Source organism: Scomber scombrus, chromosome 17 (genome assembly GCF_963691925.1).
Source record: "Scomber scombrus chromosome 17, fScoSco1.1, whole genome shotgun sequence".
NCBI classification, from domain to species: Eukaryota; Metazoa; Chordata; class Actinopteri; order Scombriformes; family Scombridae; genus Scomber; species Scomber scombrus.
In genome coordinates, this window is record NC_084986.1 from 5,630,023 (window position 1) to 5,654,108 (window position 24,086).

Below are 24,086 nucleotides of genomic sequence, written 5' to 3' on the forward strand. Positions count from 1 at the left end.
GTAAGCAGTTTATATTTAGTGTGTATCAGTGTGTGTCAGTGTGTGTGTGTTCTTACCCTGCTGCTGGGCGTTGAGCAGTGTGGGGTCAACAGTGGGCACTGATCGGGGCAAAGGCACGGGTTTAGCTGCTTCTGCTGGTCAACAAGAACACTCCAAATTATGATAAATACTAAAAGAAATTCTAAACAATAAATTCTTAAAACCCATGTAATGAGTTTAAATACTGCATAACCATTAATGTTCACTTTTAAGTACTTTAGTCAGCCAGCTCGGCCACAGGACGTCGAAACAGAATAGTGCATTTAAATTAAGTTAAAGTAACATTTTGAAATAAGTGACAAAAAAAATCCCTTTTTTACGATGTAAATTTTGTTCTTTCATTTATTCATTTTATGAATCTTTGACATGTTTAAACTTTGCAATGCCCCAAATGTCTTGTCTGGCACTCACATTATTACTTAAATGAAATGACATTTTTCATCTGAACTATTCGATTATCGCTGTTTAAGTCACATTCTCACACCTTATTTATTATTTGAATCAAACTCCAATAAATACAATAAAACCCCAAATTGCCACGTTCTTTTAAAAGTGAGCGAAAGAGGAGCAGAAATTACAGTTAAAAGTGAAATGGACTTCATGTTTAAACACACATCTGGTCTCTGTTTCAGTGTCTTTCCCACAAGCTGAATGTGAGCTCAGATATCATGGAGCTCTCATGTGATTCATAACGATCCTTCGCTATCAGCAGGACTCACAGGGAGTGAACACACACCTCGTCCGTCAGCAATGCTTTCACCGATTGGACGAGCACCAAGGTCAACCCTCTTGTTGCCTAATTTCATTTAATCACTTTCAGGGCCGTGATTAAATGCCAGCCAAACTGTGTTCTCTTTGCCAGCTCTTTGTAGAGCAGCTTGTGTAATCTATAATCAGCCAAAACACCTCCTATTTTTTTTTTTAAAGTGTACCACCAGTCTTTGTCTGAATGATTGTGGGGTCCGTCCCTCGACATGGGAAACAAAAACAAAACATCCTCTCACCCATGTGCCTTTAGAAAGTCTTACGTAACCCTTTGTCTTGCACACACTGATTTGCCACAGGGGTAAAACTAGGTCTTCTTGTGTGTACGTGTACAGAAAAGCACTCAATATCTTTATGTCAACCTCCCAAATAATTTGAAACTCTTGCTGAACTTTTACTCCTCATATAAAGTAGAATCTGACCACTTATTGCTGTAGATAAGATCTTACACTGGTCACTTTGGGCTGTTGTGCTCTTATGGACGGTATAATGTTTAATGGAAATGCGTCAAACACAAATATCCTCAGTTTCTTGGGAAGGTGTGTTACTAGAAGAAATACCAGGGGATTATAAGGCTGCCATATACTCAAGTGTCATCAGGGGAAATTAGTGAGAAAAGCCTTGATAAGACGGGCTGGCGACAATCAATCATCAGAGAACAATGAGATGCTGTAAACACCTCTCAAGTATTAATCACACCATTAATCTGCAACACTATTTGATTACGGTATAAATTTGGTCCAATCATTTTTACATATCCTTCCTTTTTCCATTTAGTCCATTAATGTTTCAGAGCAGGATGTAGAGCTCCACGGCTTCCTTAACTTTGTGATTGCTTAAGTTGATCCAATTAGGCCAATGTGTAACATCTGAACTACAGAGTCTCCAATCAGCTGGTTTTCTACAATGACTTTAATTTATTCAGACTGCTAAAAGTTTGTAAAAGCAAACGCTGCAAAAGCTAAGTCTTATATCTAGTTGGAAACCTCATGGAGAGTCTGACAGTTACTGAAAAGTAAAGTTTGGAGGAAAAAATGTTGTGACAACTGAAGAATATTCTGGCTTTTACTCTTTTTGAATGTCACTAAAAAAACTGGGTCCAAGATTCATTTCAGCTTTTCCTTTTTTGAAAGAAGTTCTTATTAAGTGCTCAGTTAAGTATTCTGATGTCATGGCGATGCTGCAAGAACATTTATGAATAAATGTCCTCTGTGAGGAAGGTCTTGCTATCGGTAAATGTGATGTTTAGCAGCATTCATGTCATATCTGAGTCATTGTAATTACAAGTTTGAGCTTTTAGACACGTTCATGTCAACATCCAAGTCATGAAACACTCTGTCAACCTTTGTCCACCTTGGCTGAGCTGCAGTTTTCATGTTATATTCTTTTTTTTCTCGATTAAGATGGGGGTTTTTTTTGGTTTGTTTCTTATGAGTGAACTTTCTTTCTGTTGGTTTTCACTAATAAAATAAATAATAATAATTAAAAAAATCTGTGCAAGTGCATGAAAACCAAACAACTCACATCAGCCAACTATCTGCACCAAATCTAAGGGCGGTTCATCCAAACATGTCAAGATGTTTTAGTCTGGATCGAACTGATGCACCAACCTAGAACCATCTGTAAGTACGGCTTTGATTGATCTGTCAGTATGTAGATGAATCATCTCTGTGCTTCATACCTGAGGGTGGTGGCAGCTCAGCTGGAGTGTTGGCCGGTGCGTGGGCTCCCGGTGGGATGTGGATGTTGTTGTAGTTGGTGGTGGGGGGTCCAGATGGTCCAGAATCTGGACTTGGGGTAAAGCCAATCCCCGGGGGTGGACCTGGACCCAAACTGGGGTCGTGGTCTTCGAACTGAGAAGAAGGACCTCCCCTGAAGGAACCTCCATGGGAAGGACCCTGGCCTGAGAAACCTTCAGCTCCATACTCGCCTACCAGAGAGACGGGGAGAGAAGAAGAAGAAGAAGAAGGGACAAGAGAGAGGTGAGACTGTTGGACTGTTGACTGTAAAATTCATGTTACTGACTGACAATTTAAATCGTTTGTTATTCAGTTTGTAGTTTTAAAAAAAGCCAAATTTAAGACACTTCAAAACATTCAACACGTCATTAAATGCTCTGAGTAATGCTCAGAGGAACTATTTCTTTGGTAGAAAGCAGTTTAACCAAAAACTGTTGACAGCGAGTCCTAGAACATCTTTTCTAAAAAGCCAAATTTCCGTAACCTGGTTCCAAGGAGCTGAATTGTCGCCCAGATCTAAAACTTTTTTATAGAGAATCAAAAAGGCGTGATGCTGTGCTCATTGACTGTTGTTTCCCTGTTTGGAGAGACGACCAAGCCAATCAGAACTGAAAATGGTTAACACGTTCTGAAGCTAAAAATGGATAAATAACAATAAATTAAACTTTTCATGGCATTATGTTTGATATGTTGTAGTATAATAACGTTCTGTTGGTCAAATGAAACCACACATCGCCCAGATACCTTCACTGCCAATTTTGATGTATTCATCCAATTCCTTCACCTTAGCCTACACAGAAGTGTCAGTGCTCACAAAGAGATTAGATACTAATGTAGAAATGAAATTCTACTGCCCCAGAAGTCTTCAGCAGATTGGCGGTTAATGAAGGAGCTTCGAGCTCTTGGCCTCGCACAATTTCAATTATCTCACGCCCAAAAAATGGTTTCTTCATCAAAAGCACATCAGGTGACAGGGCGTTTGAAATGGGTTTGGTTGGGATGATGAGAATTCAGGAGAGTCAGATTAAACTGTACTGTCAGAGAGAGTGTAAATCATATACATAGATGCTAAATCCGAAATTGGTTTTGAATGATGTTGATGACTTTCTCTGCGTTTTAACTGTGTCTAATAGGACTGTACAGAACTGAATCAGCCCTGTATGACTTATCATATATTATTGTTATGCTACAGTGTTTTTTTTAAGCATGTTTTTTGTGTTCTGGATAAAAAAAGTGACTATTTGAAATGGTGAGAAAGGAGGGAAAAAAAGTTAATTTTGGTGGTGTTTCAGAAATGTACAAGCAGGATAAAGAGATGCAGATATAAACAACATTCTCAAATCTGCTTCATGGTAGCAGGAGGTTTATAACAACATTTTTCTTTTTTGGAAAAAGGAAATGAATTTTCACAAATGCAAATTTTGTGCCGCACATTACTTTTACAACATGTTTGGCAGTAAATGGTGTCTTGTAAAGCAGGCTGAGATTTTCTAAAGCACAAACCTTTTTATTTGTTTATACCCATTTCCCAGAAGTGTCAAATTTATGGTAAAAATGAAAAAGTTTGAAGAGCATGGCTGATGATTTTCTATATTTTTCTTATTGTCCACAAATCTCATTTTTGGATCCAAACCAACAATGAACTGATCTACTAAAAAGTATTGTGTGTGTATTACAAGCCTGATATATCTTATTCCTCTGGTGTTGTCCAAAAACTATTAAAACCACATCAGTGAGTCACACCGCTGCACTGGGTCCCTTCATTATGAAGAGTTTGGTCATGTTAGTTTAGAATGTCTCCATGGGCCGATAACAATGATCACGTTTCCAGTCTCTGCTAATCTGTTGTACTACGTATCACAATGTCTTCCCTTTGTATGAAACTTGTTTGAGAAATGTACAATGTCTGAGTTGCTCTGGTTAAAGATAAAGCATTGAAAACATGGCGATTGTTTACTGTAAAGAGAACCACATCCTCATGCATGCATGATGGCAACTTCCTGGGACAGACATACTCTCAAGAGGCTGAAAACATGACCGCTGGTTGGAGCTTGTTGGTTTGGAGCCATTTCCAAACAAAGTAACATGACTAAACTCCTCATATTGAAGGAACATGTCACCCAGTGCAACAGTGTGGCTTGTTGGAGTGGTTTTGTTTTTTTGGGGTATTTTTGCCTTTATTTGATAGCAGATGGCATAGAGACCGACAGGAAACAGGGAAAGAGATAGGGGAATGACTTGCAGCAAAGGTCCCTTGAGGGAATCAACCCATTGTGTATGCCATTATGCTCCCCATTGGCGTGTTTTTAATAGTTTTTGGGCAATGACGGAGGTCTACGGCACAGAGGGATAAGATTTATGAGGCTTTGGATACACACACTTGTTTGTAGATCAGTTTAATGTTGGTTTGGATCCAAACATGAGATTTGTTGCCAATAAGAAAAACACAGAAAATCATGAGATATCCCTTAAGATTATAAGTTAACTGGTGGAATTAAATCAATGAAAGATTTCTGATTCAGACACAAAGGAAGAAACCAAGATAGAAGAGCTTCAGAAAGGTAAAAAAAAAAACCTGTTAAAGAAAGAGAGCAATTGTTCAAATGGTTCTTCACAGAAAAACAAACAAAACAAAACAACGAAATCAATAGATGCTTGCAAGAGAAAGAAGTAAAGAAAGAAAGACAGACAGAAAGAAAGAAAGAAACAGCCTGCTGTGTTTTCATCTTGCGAACATGAGCCTCACGCTGGAGACTTTGCCGCTCTCAGCAACCACACCTAACACAAAGAAAACATTTCTGGACAGCCAAAGATATTTTGACAGATTAAAAACGTTAGGCTGTATTTGCAGACACAGGCTGTATTTGACACCATGTTAAACCCAAACCTCTGTCATTACGGCATTACAGGCAGGAAAGCAGACGTGCATTAACAGGCGATCTGACACTTCACAAACGTTAGCTGGAACATTTTCTTTCATTAAGTTGTTAAATCGTGTTGATCCAGAGAAAGTCAAGTGAGCTTTCACACTCTCTCTCTTTTTTTTCAGGTTCATTTCTACGTACTCACCCTATATTACTACATTCTTTCACTGCTGAAATGTCATCAGTAAGCAATATGAACACATCTGCAAACTATAAATGTGTGCATTTGGAAATGTATGTTTTCATAATTAGGCCTTTTTTAAAAATTAAACAAGGAGGCCTGGGTTGTTATTTAAAGTGTTGAGTGTCTATAAAAATGCATTGTTGTGATTTTGCACGATTAGAGAGTGTGTGTGTGTGTGTGTGTGTGTGTGTGTGTGTGTGTGTGTGTGTACGGTCATGAATCTGTTCGTATGAGACGGATTGGGAACAAACAATAACACCATCTGTGTATTTAAATATTCTGTGTAAGAGTTAATTTCTCTGGAGTGAGACTAAATAAGTGAATGCTGTGAGTTTAACAAGCTGCATAAAAACACTGTAAGATAATAATCACAGACCATTTCTCAGCAGTGTTGAATCGATGGAGCGAGTACAAAGAGAGCTTTGAGGGGTTTTTTAAATTTTTGTTTTTGTTTCTTGTGCAGTGAGGGATTATTATGGATTATTATTCAGGTGTGCTCGCTTTCAGTCTGACCTCCAAATGAAGTGATTTAGATTCATCTGATTAAACTGCAGCTTTGTTTCCAACCTGTGTGATCATCGTCTGACTGCTCTGACTGATGAGTGTAATCGTATAATAAATGATGGAAAACACTATGGTGTAAAAAAACCAAAACATGATGGAAAAGTCCTCCTTTAACCTTGTTTTAATGTCACTTTTTCAGAGAGGATTTGATAGTTTTAAACTTAAACATTTTAAATCCATTTCCTGAAAACGTTCAGTTTCAATTCTAGTTTTAGTTCTTTTGGTTGTGTTTTTTCACTTTAATTACATACTGCTCTCTGGGACAATAACAGAGGTGGAAATGGATGGAGGTATACACACATTAAAAGATCATTAACATCAGACTTCTCAAAGATGGCTGCTTAACAGATGATGTGTCCATGTGCGTGAGTGTGTGCAAATCATTGTGACTCTCTTACCATTTCCAGTATGACTGACAAACAATAGCACAAAAAAGCCCCTTTTTGCACCCTTCAGTAACACTAATGACAGTGTAGGTGCTAAGTGCAAACACACAATAACAGAATAATAATGACCTGCCATCTGAACATCCCAACCACCTTATTTATAGATCCGCACCAGAAAAAAAGCATAAAAGGCAGAAAGGGGAACCACCAGCAGCCAACTAATGAATGCTGTATATCCTCGGATGCTGGTGTACTAACCACTGTGGAGGTAAAAAACATCATTTGGAGGTTTTATACCACTGTTAAAATCTCATTTAGTTGATATAATACCCAAAGTGGCTGGTGAATAAAAGTCAGCTTCCTGTCCCTTTTTGTTTACAGCAGCAGCAGGAAGGATGATTCACAGTATGTTGAGCTGCTGGACACTGAGCAGCTCCTCAGGGACAATTAGTGGCTGCGCCTCTTGCCAAAGGGCATTCTTAACAATGACTTCTGAGCTCTGCTTAGTTTGGTTCTTTCACTCAGTCAGTCAGGAGCTAATCAGCTGCCATTTGGAGGCTCATTTCTGCCAGAAACTTTATGTGAGCTGCAAAATGTCGTACATGTAGAAAGAATATCTTGCAATTTAACTCAGGTCTGTTTTACTGCCCTTATATTTCTTTTGAAGTCTTATATTACTGTGTCATACATTTTATCTATATGTATTATGACCTGGTCCTGTGAGGAACGGCATCTCATTCTGTATCTGTATTTTTAAGGATACTGTTAGAATGACACTAAACACCTACAAAAGCATCCTTACTAATCATCCAATTTTTCCTTACTTACCAATCATCCACCAATTAAATTGCCATATTAAAGGTCTTGATATGTTAATTAAACCAATCCGAATTTATTCAGATGAAGAAATTATGATTTCAGGTTTTTTTACCCCTGCACAGAAAGTCAGACTGTCTGTTAACGTCAGGTCTGGTAATTTAGTTCGTACCTCAAGAGAAAAAAAGTAAATTGATGTTAAATCACATGTCCACACTGTTAATACACTCATATTTAGTATATTTAAACTCAAAACTAATTCAGACTAAAACATGAATTAATAATGATGGTTTTGGCTTACTGAAGTTCATTCGACAGGTCTTCATACCTCAAAGAAACTGGCACTAATTCTCTTAAATCTCTTGTATTTGCTGATCAAGAGTCTGTTTCTACAAATGGTTCCTACATGAGTCCCTTTAGTTTAGTTTGTCAGTCAGCCAGTTAGATATTTATTCACCGGTCAGTCAGATTCTATCAAGGGGCTTCACAGTAAGTAAATTAAATTATATTTATGAACCACTCTTTGTCTAAAAAGCCAAATTCATTCAAACTCATCCGTCTCTCTCGCATTTTCATACTCTCACTGCATCCGACTGGAACATATGGGAGATTTAAGATGCCTTTTAATACGTTTTCCTGAATTCTGGGTCAGAGAACACATCCTTTATATTTTTACAACTTAGCAGTGGAAGCTGTTTTCTCTCTCTGCACCCCCCACCCACCATCCTCCACCCCTTTCCCTCCCTCCATCCATTCCTTTCCTCTTGCTTAACACGTCCCCCTCCCAGCCAATGGAAAGTCAAGCCAGAGCTTCTGTGAGACAATGGTCTTTCTGTAACTACCACTGGTATATTTGTGTGAGGGTGAGTGTGAAACTGTGCGTGTCATACTGCTCTCCAGAGATTAATTAACCTACTTCAGCTGGTATCACTGCAGTGTCCAACGCCTGCTGCTACAGAGCAGCGACCAGCTGACAGACGCCGGTCCGACAGAGCAGCGTGGTGCTGACAAAAACTAAGAATGTGAAGATGTAGAAACAAAAAGTGGCAAGTTGGCCTCATTATTTAAGAAGAATGTATTTTTTACACTTTGCTCGATCAGCATGTGGGTGTTGTTTTAATATCATGTGGTTCGCCGATCTAAAACGTCTGCATGTCAAATGAAATCTGAACAAATCAGGACGGTATGAGCAGTCTGGCACCACCATTGATTTAAGTCAGTCAGTCAATAAGTTAGTCAGTAGGTGAAATAGCCAGTTAGTCAGATAGTTAGTTTGTGAGTTTGTAAGTGAGTAAGTCAGATAATCAGTTAATTCATTAGTGAATCAGTTGGTAAATTAGTTAGTCAGACAGTTAGTATATGACTTAGTCAGTCAGTCAGTCAGTCAAACAGTCAGTAAGTTGGTGAAATAGTCAGTTAGGCAGAGAGTTAGTTTGTGAGTTACTTAGTCAGATAGTCAGTAAGTCAGTTAATCAGTTAATAATTGAGTCAGTCAGTAAGATAGTTAGTGGATCAGTTGGTCAGTGAGCCAGTGATAAAGTTAGTCAGTTCATTATTTAGTCAGTTAGAGAGTTAGTAAGTCAGTTAATCCGATATTGAGATAGTCAGTTTGTCAGTTAGTTACTTAGTAAGTTAGTAAATTAGTTAGTGAATTAGTCAGCCAGTCAGTCAATAAGTTAGTACGTCAGATAAACAGCTAATGATTTAGTCATTTAGTCAGAGAGTTAGTTTGTGAGTTAGTCAGCTAGTGAGATACTCAGTTTGTCAGTAAGTCAATTAGTGAAATAGTCAGTCAGAGAATTAGTTTGTGAGTTACTTAGTCAGTCAGAAAGTCAGTAAGACGGTTAATAATTTAGTGGGTTAGTTAATAATTTAGTCAGTCAGTAAGAGAGTGAGTGAATCAGTTAGTCTGTGAGTTAATTAGTCAGCTAGTCAGATAGTCAGTTAGTACATTAGTTAGTGAATTAATCAGTCAATAAGTCTATAAAATGTTTAGCAGCCTCCAATTGAGAGCTTGGCCAAATTAGTGATCGACATCTGCACCCTGAAGTGTCGTAGAGACTTTCTGCGGCAGTAAAAAATCCACTAGCAGACCACAAAAATGACTGCGACCCATCAGAATACTGTTTGTGTGTACGGGATTATCGAAAACAACAATCTGAAGTGATCATGTCAGAGAGGAATGTATTGCTGATGGAGTTACAGATGTGCTCTCTCTCTTTATCGCACACAACAAATCAAAAGCGAAAAACATCTGGGATTATAATTTAAGACGGAAAAACAAACACACACACACACTTGCTCAGAGCCTCCATTCTTTGGTGTTGAACTGACAAGAGCTGAAATGTTGATAAAATCCTGCTACGGGGAAACACACACACATGCTGGGTGGATGATATCAGCTGAGAGTGCTGGAGGCGCTGGCATGATTTCATCACTGACACAGAGACCCCAATGCACACTGGGAGGGGAAACACATGGCGTGAAAGACATGAGAAGGAAAGAATAAAAGACAGACTTAAGGGGGAAAGAAACTCTGTGTTTACTGAACATGCATGTGCAGCTGAGGGCTCCTCGAGGTGATGTCATGGGTGAGCCGGCAAGATGTTTGGGTCAAATACACACACGCACACGTATGTAGCGGAGCAAGTGGGCGTGGTCCAGCAGATGGCCTTTATTTCAGCGAGGAATGTGTCAACATCAGTTCACTGACATAAAAAATACGTTTAGAGTTTCCTCTCCAGGGAACAGGAACATACTGTAGGTGTTCACGTCTTGTTTGGTCGTGTGTCTTTCTGATCGGACTTTGACGCAACTTCTAGCCCTCGCAGTGCAATCTGAAAATGAGTCCAGATGCTGCGGAATCCCATGCGATCCGGTATCATTTCTACTCGTAGCTGAAGTCACTAGAGTGATGGAATTATGAGAATATTCACATGATTCACTGGTGTACTGATGGCTGATAGACTGTAACGCTCCGGCAGCTTTTCTGTGTCTTTTAAAGTCATTACACTGAGCTGCAGTCTCTTTTACACTATCCACATTTCACTTGTGTCTGAAATTAAAATTCTCTGACTCCTCAATTAGAGATAAGATCTGAGGTAATGAGTGAAATCGATCAAAGATAACATCTTCTCCTGGGGGATTCAGCGTAATACTAAATACTAATATTCCTAATATCAAAACAGATGTCAGTGAACAATTGCATCTGAAGACAAACTCTAAAACCATAAAAAGAGACAAATTGCTCCAGCTTGCAGTAATCAAACATTACATAACCTGCAAGAAGTCTGTTTTAAATTGGGACTTTTTATGTTTGTACTAGTCTAGTAAATAAGATGAGTTGAGATTATGAGAAACATTACACCTACTGTACAAGCTACAACCTTTATTCAAAAGGTAGGTTAGCTTACCCAGGTGTTAAACACAAACCAATAAAAAGGCTTTCATGATATATTGACAATGAGCTCCAGAGCAAGACAGACCTCTTCATATTTTAGGTCTGACATGTTTGCATGTTTCATTTCTAGGGCCAAGAGTCTGTCCATCTTGTACACATGGTTAAGCTGTCTGAATACTGTAAATTCAGCTGGATCTTGAAAACCAAATGAATTTCTCCCAATGAAGGTCCAGATTGTAACTAAATAAAGTGAGTAAAAGAAACTGATATTGGGTGGGATTAAGAAAGAGTTGATTAAAGAACATGTAACATTATCCACCTATGATACTTCACAGTTTGTTGATACACAACACTACACGTGTTGTTGGCCGATACTCACACTATAATGTTTGAAAACCAGCCTGACTCTGCATGGAAAGTTAGGTAACGGGAACATAATTAAAATCTTCAAAACGCACAAAATACATAGGAATGCTCACTCGGCTCGCAGGTGGTCGAGTGGTTAAGAGCGCATGCCATGTACGCAGTGGACCCCGGTTCGAGTCCCGGCCGGCGGACCTTTCTGCATGTCACACCCCCCTCTCTCTCCCGTAATTTCCTGTCTCTCTACTTTCAAATAAAGGCGTCTATGCCAGAGAAAATCTTTAAAAAAAAAAAAAAAAAAAAAAAAAAGGAATGCTCACTCGATCCATATATATAAGAGAAATATGAGAAAGAGAACATGTGGAAAAACCATAAATAAAGCTAAGCCCTTTGCAGTTGTTTTATTCTGTGAATCACAGAATAAAATATAAAAAGATGAAAAGGTTAGGCTCGCCTGTGTCAGTATCCAAGACAGCACCACGGATTAAAAAGAGACGTATTAATGATTTCAGGTCTGCAGAAATTAAAAACACTTCTAAGACCACTTCAGTGGACTTTAGGTTTCAACCCATCAAACTGAATTACCACCTGCCAAAAGACAAATGCTGGTATGCTATGAGGATGGTTGGCAATTTGGTCCACTCAAGCAGCCACTTGACCAGAAAACTATCATTTGGAGGTCCTAAACTGTTGCAAATCTGATGTCTGCTGCTAAAATGCTGAACTTTAGGAGGAAACGGCGCCTGTGGCAGCTATATTTTTTCCCACCGCATGCTTCTCAGAGCACGTTGAACTTTAAAAAGGCTGCAATGGCCATTCTGTTGTCTAATTAATTAATTCAATCTCTTCGGGATCTAGTGGTGTTTCCCATGCTTTCTTTCTCCCAAAGGTTATGTTTTATGGTGCAAGCCCGGCCAGGGTTTTTCAATGTAACAAAGGTCAGGGACAGAGTTGATCCGTGCTGGATATGAAGGGAACAGAGGAGAATAAAATAAATATCAGCCCAATCTCACACAAATTAACACACACTGAGGTCCTGCACACATATAAAAAGACCCAATTTCTTGCTCAGATTTGATTATTTTCACCACCTCTCTCTTTCACACATAAGCACAAACATACTGGAGACGTCAGAACGCATTACATGACTAATCTACTCTCCAAACACTTCCAATCTCCCGCGTCTCCGGTTTCTACTGCAGGGCTTTCCTGCAACAGGCCCAGGACTGATAAGGCACACAATACGGAGCCGAGATTCTCACACACACACACACACACACACACACACACACACACACACACACACACACACACACACACACACACACACACACACACACACACACACACACACACACACACACACACAAACCCAGTCAACAAAGGAAGTTGGCCTTAGTGTTCTCAAAAGAGCAAGCTCAGGAAAGAAAGCGGTGGGTTTAACATTGATGTGTATGTGTGTGTGTGCCATATCAGTGTGTCCCACCTTCGTCCTCCTCATCGTCGTCCATGCCGATGGGACCGGACTGAGGCGTCTCTCCGTTCTTCAGGCAGTTGTGAATGTAGGTGGCCTTCCAGCGGGCATACTTCCTGTGCTGGATGTTCTGGTAGAGGTGCAGTGGAAGTTGGGATAAAGAACAGGGTGGGGGGGAAAGAGACATAAAGGTGAATATTAATTAAACAGGATGGTGGTTTGTAGAGAGTAGGGGTGATTTTGTTTTAAAAAGAGGGAAAGAAAGTATGTAATAGGTCAGTGGGTGGGGAGTGGGTACATGCTGAACTTAGAAAAGGCCACAAGGCGAAAAACATGGTCTAACAATGAAGTTTCCCTTCTCCAGTAAGTTGTGCCAGAAATCCATGGACAGGGGGCACAAGGTTGAGGGTAAATGTAAATCCTTAACCCTTAAATGTAGTAAGGGGCATTTGATGAAGAGTAGAAGTTGTAAGAGTGACACAGAGTAAGGGGTAGGTGTTAGTTGATGGCTATTACCCAGTAAGTTGGTTGGGAATAATAGAGTGGGGTAATTTTTCAGAGCAGTGTTCGATTGAGTAGTCTATTAGAAACAGCCTAATTGAAGAGGAGGGTAGGGGACGTCAGCATAGAGCATGATTTCAGAAGGTGGGTTTAAGAAGAAATCATTTGGGACAAGGTTTGAAACAAGGATCAATTTTAGGTTTAGTTTTTGTAAAAATTGATGTTGGGGTTAGGACGAGTCAATATCATTATGGATTTATCTCTAATGATTTTTCCCCCACGAATAATCAGTCAGTTGTTTAGTTATTAAATTCTCAGAAAATAGTTTAGAATGTCAACAATTATTTTTCACAGCTCAAGAAGATGTATGGAAATATCTTCTTTTGTACGACAAACAATCCAGAACCCAAAAATACAGCTACAACAGTAACATGCTGCTCTAACACTGATGCTTCAGTATTAATAATCTAATGATGTCATAATAATAATATATCAGTCAGAGGGACCAAACCACTACTTTTACTGTAATACTGCATACTACATCACTCATAATACTGCAGTACTTTTACTGTAATACTGCATACTACATCGCTCATAATACTGCAGTACTTTTACTGTAATACTGCATACTACATCACTCATAATACTGCAGTACTTTTACTGTAATACTGCATACTACATCACTCATAATACAGCAGTACTTTTACTGTAATACTGCATACTACATCACTCATAATACAGCAGTACTTTTACTGTAATACTGCATACTACATCGCTCATAATACTGCAGTACTTTTACTGTAATACTGCATACTACATCACTCATAATACAGCAGTACTTTTACTGTAATACTGCATACTACATCACTCATAATACTGCAGTACTTTTACTGTAATAGTTTAACTACATCACTCATATTACTGCAGTACTTTTACTGTAATACTGCATACTACATCGCTCATAATACTGCAGTACTTTTACTGTAATACTGCATACTACATCACTCATAATACTGCAGTACTTTTACTGTAATACTGCATACTACATCACTCATAATACTGCAGTACTTTTACTGTAATACTGCATACTACATTACTCATAATACTGCAGTACTTTTACTGTAATACTGCATACTACATCACTCATAATACTGCAGTACTTTTACTGTAATAGTTTAACTACATCACTCATAATACTGCAGTACTTTTACTGTAATACTGCATACTACATCACTCATAATACTGCAGTACTTTTACTGTAATACTGCATACTACATCACTCATAATACTGCAGTACTTTTACTGTAATACTGCATACTACATCACTCATAATACTGCAGTACTTTTACTGTAATACTGTATACTACATCACTCATAATACTGCAGTACTTTTACTGTAATACTGCATACTACATCACTCATAATACTGCAGTACTTTTACTGTAATACTGCATACTACATCACTCATAATACTGCAGTACTTTTACTGTAATACTGCATACTACATCACTCATAATACTGCAGTACTTTTACTGTAATACTGCATACTACATCACTCATAATACTGCAGTACTTTTACTGTAATACTGCATACTACATCACTCATAATACTGCAGTACTTTTACTGTAATACTGCATACTACATCACTCATAATACTGCAGTACTTTTACTGTAATACTGCATACTACATCACTATAATACTGCAGTACTTTTACTGTAATAGTTTAACTACATCACTCATAATACTGCAGTACTTTTACTGTAATACTGCATACTACATCACTATAATACTGCAGTACTTTTACTGTAATAGTTTAACTACATCACTCATTCTGCTGTAGTACTTTTTCTTACGTGAGATTTTTCATGCAGTTCTTTTACTAGTAATGAAATGTTTTAACAATGCTGTATTGGTAATTTTCCTTAAGTAGAGGACGTAAGTACTTCTTCCACCAATAGTGACAGGCTAGGGGTAGAAGTGGCCGGGGGTTAAGTGGGGTAACGGTGGTAACTCTGAGTGGGTTGAACAGGCAGGATGTTTGAAAGCTTAAAAGAATTGAAGAGGCAAAGAGAGGCGAGGGCAGCAAATTCACAGTGACATGAAGCTGATAAGATTGAATGGAGAAATTCCTGCTTCTACCAGATAAGTGCCATGTTTTCAGTAGCAGCAAAGAAACAATGACATAGTGGAGTGCTGAGGTCCGTTCTCTGGTAAGGCTGTGTTTGTTTAGGCTCGGTCATACTGTAAAAACAAGTGGCCAAAAGTAGTCATTTCTAATAGGAAGAATAGCAGCTGTGATATGACTCCACGCCTTGGAAGAATAAGAGGCTTAACGTTACCATTACAACATTTTACAAAGAAGAGTGACTCACAAAAAATACTACATGATTTCGGCCAGGATTGGGAGGTATGAAGAGCTGCCACGAGTAGTTGGTCAATCAATCGGTCAGTTTAAAGTAAATTAATCAGTAACAATTTTGATAATCAAGTAATAATTTGAAAAATTTTTAAGCAAATACTCAAAGGCTCTAGCTTCACAAATGCACATTTTTCCTGGTTTTCATACTATTCCTTCATAATAAACTGATTATTTGAGGTTTGTACTGTTGGTCAGACAAAACAAGACATTCTGAAAAGTAACCCCAGGCTCTATTAACTTGTGATGGATAAATGTCACAATTTACCAACATTTTACAGACCACAAGAAAAATCGATTGATTGAGAAATTAAATGGTAGGTTAATCGATAATGAATATAGTCGTTAGTAGCAACTGTAAAGAGTGTACCAACATATATACTGATAGTGATATATCTGCAAAAAGCTTATATTGGCAGATGTATCTGTCTAGATGTAGTTTATATCGTAAAACACACACATTTGGGTTTGTGTGGCTTAAACCATGAACAACAACAACATGCTATAATAGGATTGGCTTGGAAACAGTTCACTAATCTGTTAAATTTAGCATGTGGGAAACCTTCTATTGGATGTCCAAAAATGGTATTTTCCAAATAAAACATGAGAGGGCTATGTAAAGCTGCCAGCTAGACACAACATCCTTTAGTACAACATGCATTATTGACAACTTGACTTCAGTATTTGAACCACAATCTTTGGACATATTCGTAGCAACCTAGCTAAAAAGAGAGAGAAACTAAAACTAAATCCCCAAAAAGAACAGTCACAAATAAAAACAGTGTTTGTCACCTGATGTAATATCTTTGTCTATTCAAAACACTGACTGGTACGTTGACACACTATAGGCTACAAACTAGGACACTCACTTGACTTTTTTTATAAAAGCTGAACTGATCCTGTGAATTGATCAGGATTCCAGATAATGATCAGTTAGTGCCCAAAGTCACTGCTAGAATCAACAAGGGCTAGATCGATTGCCAGCTTGCTATCATTTGACCAGTGGTTGGACCTATTTTCTCTACAGCCTCCAGTAAAGAGCCACAAGTACATACCCAGTAAACATTTGAATGTAGAAGGTTTAGCCTGACATTGGCCTCTGTCAGGGCTCATTGACTGGTGGTGGAGAGTGATAATCACAGCCATGAGCAGTGAGGCCAGATAGTCAACGCTGCCTTTGTCTGCAGTGATTCAGCACTGCGACAGCCAGAGTGATACAATGGTGCATATATGGCTCTCTGCTGAAACAGTGTTGATAACGTGTTGCTGCTTTCTGTTTTGTAGGACAGCCAGGTTTAAGGTTGTTTTTTTGCCAGCATTCAAAGAGGAACTTGAACTACCACATGTGGAAAACTTACAGGGTTGGATTCAAAATTATGCACCAAGATTTCCAACTAGAGCTAGAAGGAGGGATCACATTATCTGTATTATTGTATCTTTTTGTAGTTATTAATGGATTTTAAGATTTACTATTCATCATGGCTTAGTTATTAGGCATATATCTGAATTGATTATCTCCAAAATATTGGATCATAGCCTGAAATTCTCTATTAGAGGCCCTCTAGAAGGTCCAAGCTGAGGTGTAAATGTGGGTTCACACATAGATACAAAGTGAAAGGCTGGATTTCTGGATTTGGTCTCTCATAAAGTTTATTGATGCCAGTGTACAGACAAATAATAGTTAAATCCCCAGTGTTTTTTTTTTTACCAAGATGTTAAACAAACCTAGTCAACCTAATCAGAATCAGTGGATGAGTTGGTAATCTTGTGTTTAGTCTTTGGTTAGGGTTTCTCAATCAAGCGAAACAAAAGGCATCACTAAAAGGCAGATGATAATGACGGCAACTCTTCTCTCATTGGTCAGATGTGTCTGAAGCGAGAGTGAACAACAAATAGCCACAGGGGAAAAACTGACAGTGGTATCGTATCAGCTCTCTTACATCCATAGATCAACCATGTGATAGCTGCTAGCAACTGTTATTATGACATATCTGCATCCCAGCATGTGAAGCACACCAGCTTGCAACCTTGTAGTCAGTCAGATGGAGTTTGGATCATGTTCCCACCAAATGAGGCACCACAGAATGTATTAATTAAGCGGCCAGAGACCACTTCCTCTAAAGGGAATATGTCCAGTTGATTGGTCAAGGAAAGAAAACTAACAAGAGTCCCCGTTCAACCAGACTAAATAAAGATGTAAAACATGTTTTGAGCAAAACCGTGACCCCAAATTAGACCAGTGCCTTGCATGGTAGCTTGCATCATCGTATATTTAATCTCTGCATGGATTTCATGTACTTATTGTTTTAGATTTACTACTTATGTCTATGCACCTTTTTTCATCCTGTGCAGTCCATTTATCAGATCCCACTGAAATACTGATACTGGTATGATATTTAAAAACTCAATATCAATCAGACTAGTACATTGAATGACGTTCAGAAGGCCTTTAAATCATCTTACATTCAAGTTAATACGCTGTTGGTCTCTTTTCTGTTTTAGTTTTTATCCAGATACAGATACAAAATCTGTGCTTTGCCTACAGACAATGTCTGTTAACAGGATAAATGTTTGTTGGTTTTGGGTGTCTTCGGGGATTTCTAGATCATTTTAAAAAGATAGAATGAAGCCAGCTGTATCCTTTAATACGTTATCTGACTTCCTGTCTTATCCGGATCCCTCACTGTAATCTATGTTTTGTTGTAAATCTGTTTTTGGTTGATTTTTATCTCTTAAAAGAGTTTACAGAGATCAGACTTGTGATTCCCAACCAGGCCTTTATCTTACCTCCTCTGACAACTCCCCAAACACAGACAAGACATCCAGCAGCAGACTGGATGTGTAGAAGGACTTGATCATGTTCCTGAGGGAAAAAAGACAAGGCAGAGGAGGAGGACAGAAAGAAACAAAGATGGGAGATGAGAGGGAGCAAGGGAGGGGATTTTTAGAGGTCGAGAGAGGGAGGGTTTAGAAATTTCAAGGGAAACGAGAAGTAAGATATGGGGAGAGGGAGGAGAGAGAAAGAAAAACAAACAAAACTTTTAGTTCATCAGTTCAGAGTTTCAGCAAGGTATGATGCAAAAACATATGTCAACAAGCCACATGTTACACTCAGCTGATAAAATACAGTAGAAGGAAAAGTTCCAGCTTAAAAAGTCATTCAATTTGGGATTTTCTGTAATTATAAATGGGGTGGGGGTGAAAAATGAGCCACATACAAAAAGGGACAGGATTAAAGTCACTGACTGAGGTAATGTTAAAATCATCCCATCTCCACCAACAGGGAGAAAACCAGTCCAAATGATGCTCTAAGTTTTATGTAAATACTACCATAAAGCAGTCTTCAACTAGCATTGTATCATTATAATGTGGGTAGTATATGAAAATGAACAATATTTAACTTCCTCCATGTTGTCTGCACCCAGAGCTCCCCCAAATTTGCTGGCAAAAGTCTGCTAGGTAACGAAAAACGCATCATCCATCGGCCTTTAGAGAACAGCCTTAAACTATGTTTCCTCATTTTTACAAGTAGTGTCTTCAAAGTCTGGTTAGGGTGCGTCTCCCAAAACACTCTCTATAATGTTACGCTACCGACAAAGAAAAGGTGACACTGGTGCGATATATCCAGACTAGGGCCCGACCGATAGTTGATTCATCAACATGTCAGCCGATAATTTTATGTATAAAACATACATTTTTTTGCATTGATCCCTTAAATGTAGTTATCAAACAAAGAGATATAATAAAGGTATGACATTTTACAGTTTGACAATAAACTTTAGTGTAAAAATGACATCAGTGCAACAGTCAACTTCACTGGGAATTTAATAATTTAATAAATAACTATAACTAAATACATAAACAAACAAAAAACAACAAATAAAGGGGAAATATATATTTAACTTGAATTAAGAAAGAGGAACAAATATACATTAAATGCTCCCAATATAACTTTAACGATTATTGGTATATATCTGTGATAGGCCAATATCAGCTGATAATATTCGGTATATTATATAATATATAATCCAGACTCGCTGAAGAAGAACATTTTGTAAATGGAAATAACCCTCGATATAGTACTGCTCATAAACATAACTTTAGTAGAGTCAGTCGATCTGATTGGACGGGACATGAGCAATGCATACTGGTGGTTTTTAAGAAATCACCATACTCACAGCAGTGAATTTTTCCCTTTAAGTAACTGATTCAGTAAATTAGTTTAACTACTGAATGAGGTTTTCTGGTTTGGAAATAAAAAACTGAGCAACCACAGCCCAGATTTACCGGCACTTGGTTAGAGGTCATTTCCCATCACAACACACACACACACACACACGCACGCACACACACACACAGTCACACAGTGAAGGTAAGGAATATGAAAGGGTTCCTTGTGTCCTGCTGTGTGAGCTACTGAGCAGTGGCCTCAACATGTTGGAGGAAGTTTCTTATTCCACCAAAGTTTCCCATAAACATTCACCTCTGTGCCTCAACATGTGTGTGCCAGACTACGTGAATGTGTACGTGTGTGCTTCCATGTTTACTTGTTGTTATGTTGTATGTGACTGTGTGTTGACTATGTGTGTGTGTGTGTGTGTGTGTGTGTGTGTTTATCCAGTGGTGACATAACACACCCCTGAAGCCTGAGTCCTGTTAGTGCAGACCGCTGCTTCTCATAAAACCGCAGGCTGTTTGTGTTCCCCCTTCAGCGGAACAGAAATATTACCCAATCCTGCTTAATGTACCTGCTGGAAACAGAGAGCTTCTGAGCTGTTATTTACAACACAAACATCTCCAGAGAACCTGTCGCCTGCATCTATTCATCCTCCACAACCTGCTACAAGCTGCTCACACTTATTGACGGGGGAGAGGAAACTAATTTTCCTGTTGTGATACTTGTTAATCCAAAAAATAAAATATAACTCCCTGTATCCACAGGATCTGGCTCACTTGCAGCAGTGACATTTCTCATATACTGTAGTTCAGAGTTGTTTTTATGTTATTTTTCTTGTTTTACAGCCTATTGAGTACGTGTTTGCAGCTGGTTCAAATGGCAACAGATGCTTTTTTCAGAATTTTGCACATCTATTTCAGGAGAGAGGAGTGTAGAAAAGGTATGAATGGATCAAAAGTCGCAAACAAACTCTGACACACTGTCAACCTTGCAATGAGATATTTATTCTGAATATGATGATGCTAGATCATCACCAGGCATACAGTTTATGATAATGAGAAGCCGTCTTAAAGAATGCAAGCGGGGTAAACGTACAATCCAAGCACCTTGATGCCGGCTGTGGAAACGCAGCAACTCAAGGGCACGGTAATTAATATTTCCTCAAAGTAATTATCAATGACCAGATATCACTCCAGTTGAAAAAGCTATGTTTTTGTGACTTAAATGAACAAATGAACGATAAAAGCTTTATCAAACCAGCTTATAAAAGGTGGTGGTATTTGTATTCAAGATGCTGAGAAATATAGCCATGAAATTCCTTCTCAATTTTTTGAATGCCAGATCCTACAAAAACATAAATCAAGACTCTACCATTTCTTTTCATCAGGAAATACTCTTATCTTGAAGATGCTAAACATAGAAGCTGGACTTTTGAATCAGAATTAGATTTTCTTTATTGTGAAGAGGGTTCGAGACTAATGACGTCCCATCAGCCCAAGGACAGTAGGTAATGAGATCTTCTGCTGGACAATATAAAAAGGTATTTTGTATATAATTTAAAAAATGTATTAATTTATTCTAAACCATTGCTTAGCAAATGACAAACTGAACCGAGCACAAAGGAGCATTTCTTCTCATGCTGTTACTATAGCTGCTATCACTGGCCAGATACTCAGCACCAGACCTAAAAAGTTCCTGTGGTATTGGTCCATCGATTCCCTCACAAATATGTGGCACCGGTTAAACAAAACACTACCCTATCTGTGAGTGAGTATATTAACTAAAACACTGAGTTGACTTCTTTATATTATTGTCATCTTTTTTTTGCTATAATCTAAGCCTCAGACACTTATCAAACACAGCCTGTACCTGGACAGCAGTGATGCAGACTGCAGTTCCATCCGTGGACACTAGGGTTAATCTACGGATTGGGCAGGTTGGGTCAAAAAAAATATTAAATTCTTATTAAAAGTGGATGTGCTTTAGGTGGTGAAATAATACAGTGGTGAAAAAGTTGGAGATGAAAAAGTGAGGCTTCGTAATTACAACACTGACATTTACGAAACATCATATTTCTGTCTACAGCTTTTCACAGCTACTTGCTTTTAAAAAAAAGGGTCTCCCTATCAGTCAGTTTTTAAAATAGAGAGGGATCTGTCATTCCACAGAGGACTTGATGGAGAAGGCTGCGGATATGAAAAATAGATGTGCACAGCGGGGATACTCATCACAGTGGATTTGTCAAACATATGAGTTGGCCTTCAAAAAAGCTTGCACTCATTCTGAAACAAAAGAAAATATCCATCATGCGTTTCAATCCATTATTCTGTCCACTCTACTGGCAAATCTTAAAGTCTGACATAAACTCTCTTCCATTTTTCAAGATCCAGCTCTACTTGCGAATGAAAGGGCATAAAACATGAGGGATAAATTGGTCCGCTCTGATTTCTACTACACGAAAAGCTCCAGTCGAGTAACACAAACACACTTGAATCCCCATTTGCAATAAGACAAGGAAAACTAATCATTTCTCACAATCCCCACACAGGCAAAAACATTGCATCACTTGTACATCCAAATATGTGATACACTGTCCCTGTGGGCTTCATGATGGGAAAACCATTAGAAAACTATAAGCTGTAACCTCTTAAATATGTGCATTTTACTGCAATTACCTCTTGGGATCTGTGGGATCTATTTATAGGGATCTATTTCATTTAACCCTCACATTCTGTTCAGGGTCTAATTTGACCCATTTTGACATTTGAGAGGGAACAAAAACACCTTATAAACTTTTCTTTTAGCCAGATATTTGATGAGTTATCCTAATGTGATTCAGACTATACACAAATTAAAACTTTTTAAAACATTTTTGTGCATCTGATACACATTTTTGTTAAAAGTTTGACCCATATTCATTAAAAAAAAAAGTTTATTTACATAAATTATTATTCTCCTGTGTTAGATAACGTTGGACCATTATATAGTGGGACCATAAATGTTTTTTTTCGATTAACGAAGAGTTAATGGTCTCTGAAAGCGTTCAGAAATGATGTATAGAGACTAATTATGAAGGGAAACTATAAACAGTATGTCAGGGTTTAAATATGCAGTCTCGACAGAATAGAGATGAATTCATTATTGTTACTTTACATTTTTGTTGAGGTATGTTTATGATTGTTACTATACAGAGCGTTTTACTTTTCTAGCTTCTTGTATGATACTGGACTCTGTCACATACTAAATTGATGTTTGGTATTTATGACTTCCTGTTTCACATGGGGAATGTAATTGGTTGCAGCCTTACAGACACTCCTATTTAAGATTCTCATTGTCACAAATTATTAGTCTGATGAAGGTCTAGCACTGAAACTTTGCAAATAAATGTATCATTGAACGTTAGATAGTGTGCTGGAGTTTGTTTGAAACATTTTTAAAAATCTTTACATGAATATGACAACCCATCATCATGCACTTTACATTCAGCTGATCTTTGTTCTGTCAGTTTTGTCAGATGATGATGTGATCATAAAATACTGATTTTTATGTGCAGTAGGCAGCAGCTTTGTGATGACTGCTGGTTAACAGTGTTATAGCTTTCATCGTCTGACATCTGAAAAAATATGTAAATAATGTACAATAAGAATAACTATATGGTGAATTCAGCAGCATTAAAACCAGGGCTGCACCCTTAATTATTAATGATACAGTGGAAAAGTTGAGCAGCCCCCGAGTTGAATCCCTGTATACAATGAAACAGCTAAAAAAAAAGGCAGGGTAACATAAAGTGACGACATAACAGTCTGTATATTTTTACAGATTCCGGTCTCAAAATGACATAAACACATAACTGTGATGGAAACTTCAGACATGAGTGTTACAGGTATTACAAGGGACCCATGTAGGCTGGGAGAGGTCAGTGTGTTGTGTTGTGTTGTGTTGTTATGAAACTGGGCGGAGGTGTGAGTAACATTTCTCATAATCATTGGGAGGCTGGAGGAGAAGATGCATGAAACACAAACTTTCTTTTTCCCATTACACTCTACTAACAAACATGAACAACTACTTTAGCTGTATACAGATGTTGAGAAAAAGTCAGTAGCAAATGAAATGCATCATTTGAAAGTAATCTTAAGTCAACCATCAACAAATACAGCCATTTTTATATACTCACAAGTTAATTTCACATTTTAGAGATGTTTATTTCTGTCTGGAAAGAAAAGAACAGAAAAGTGAAAAAAAAACAACAAAACATGGAGAAACTTCAGGAAGAAGAACGGAGGACATCTTTCTTCGAGGACACCATGTGCAAGACATATAAAAATTCCTTCTCCTA

General features: G+C 38.1%; 1 protein-coding gene across 2 annotated transcripts in view; it reads right to left on the bottom strand.

Moving 5' to 3' along the window:
* vta1 (vesicle (multivesicular body) trafficking 1) overlaps positions 1-24,086 on the bottom strand; it is a 70,957-nt gene that overhangs the window by 15,991 nt on the left and 30,880 nt on the right. Inside the window, exons 4-7 of one of the 2 annotated variants that reach the window (XM_062436657.1) lie at positions 18,361-18,436; positions 12,667-12,784; positions 2,486-2,734; positions 57-131 (exon numbers count right to left, since the gene is read on the bottom strand). In XM_062436657.1, the coding sequence (XP_062292641.1) occupies positions 57-131; positions 2,486-2,734; positions 12,667-12,784; positions 18,361-18,436 (518 nt within the window). Of the gene's footprint in view, positions 1-56; positions 135-2,485; positions 2,735-12,666; positions 12,785-18,360; positions 18,437-24,086 lie in introns of both variants that reach the window. The other variant, XM_062436656.1, reaches the window with a different exon arrangement.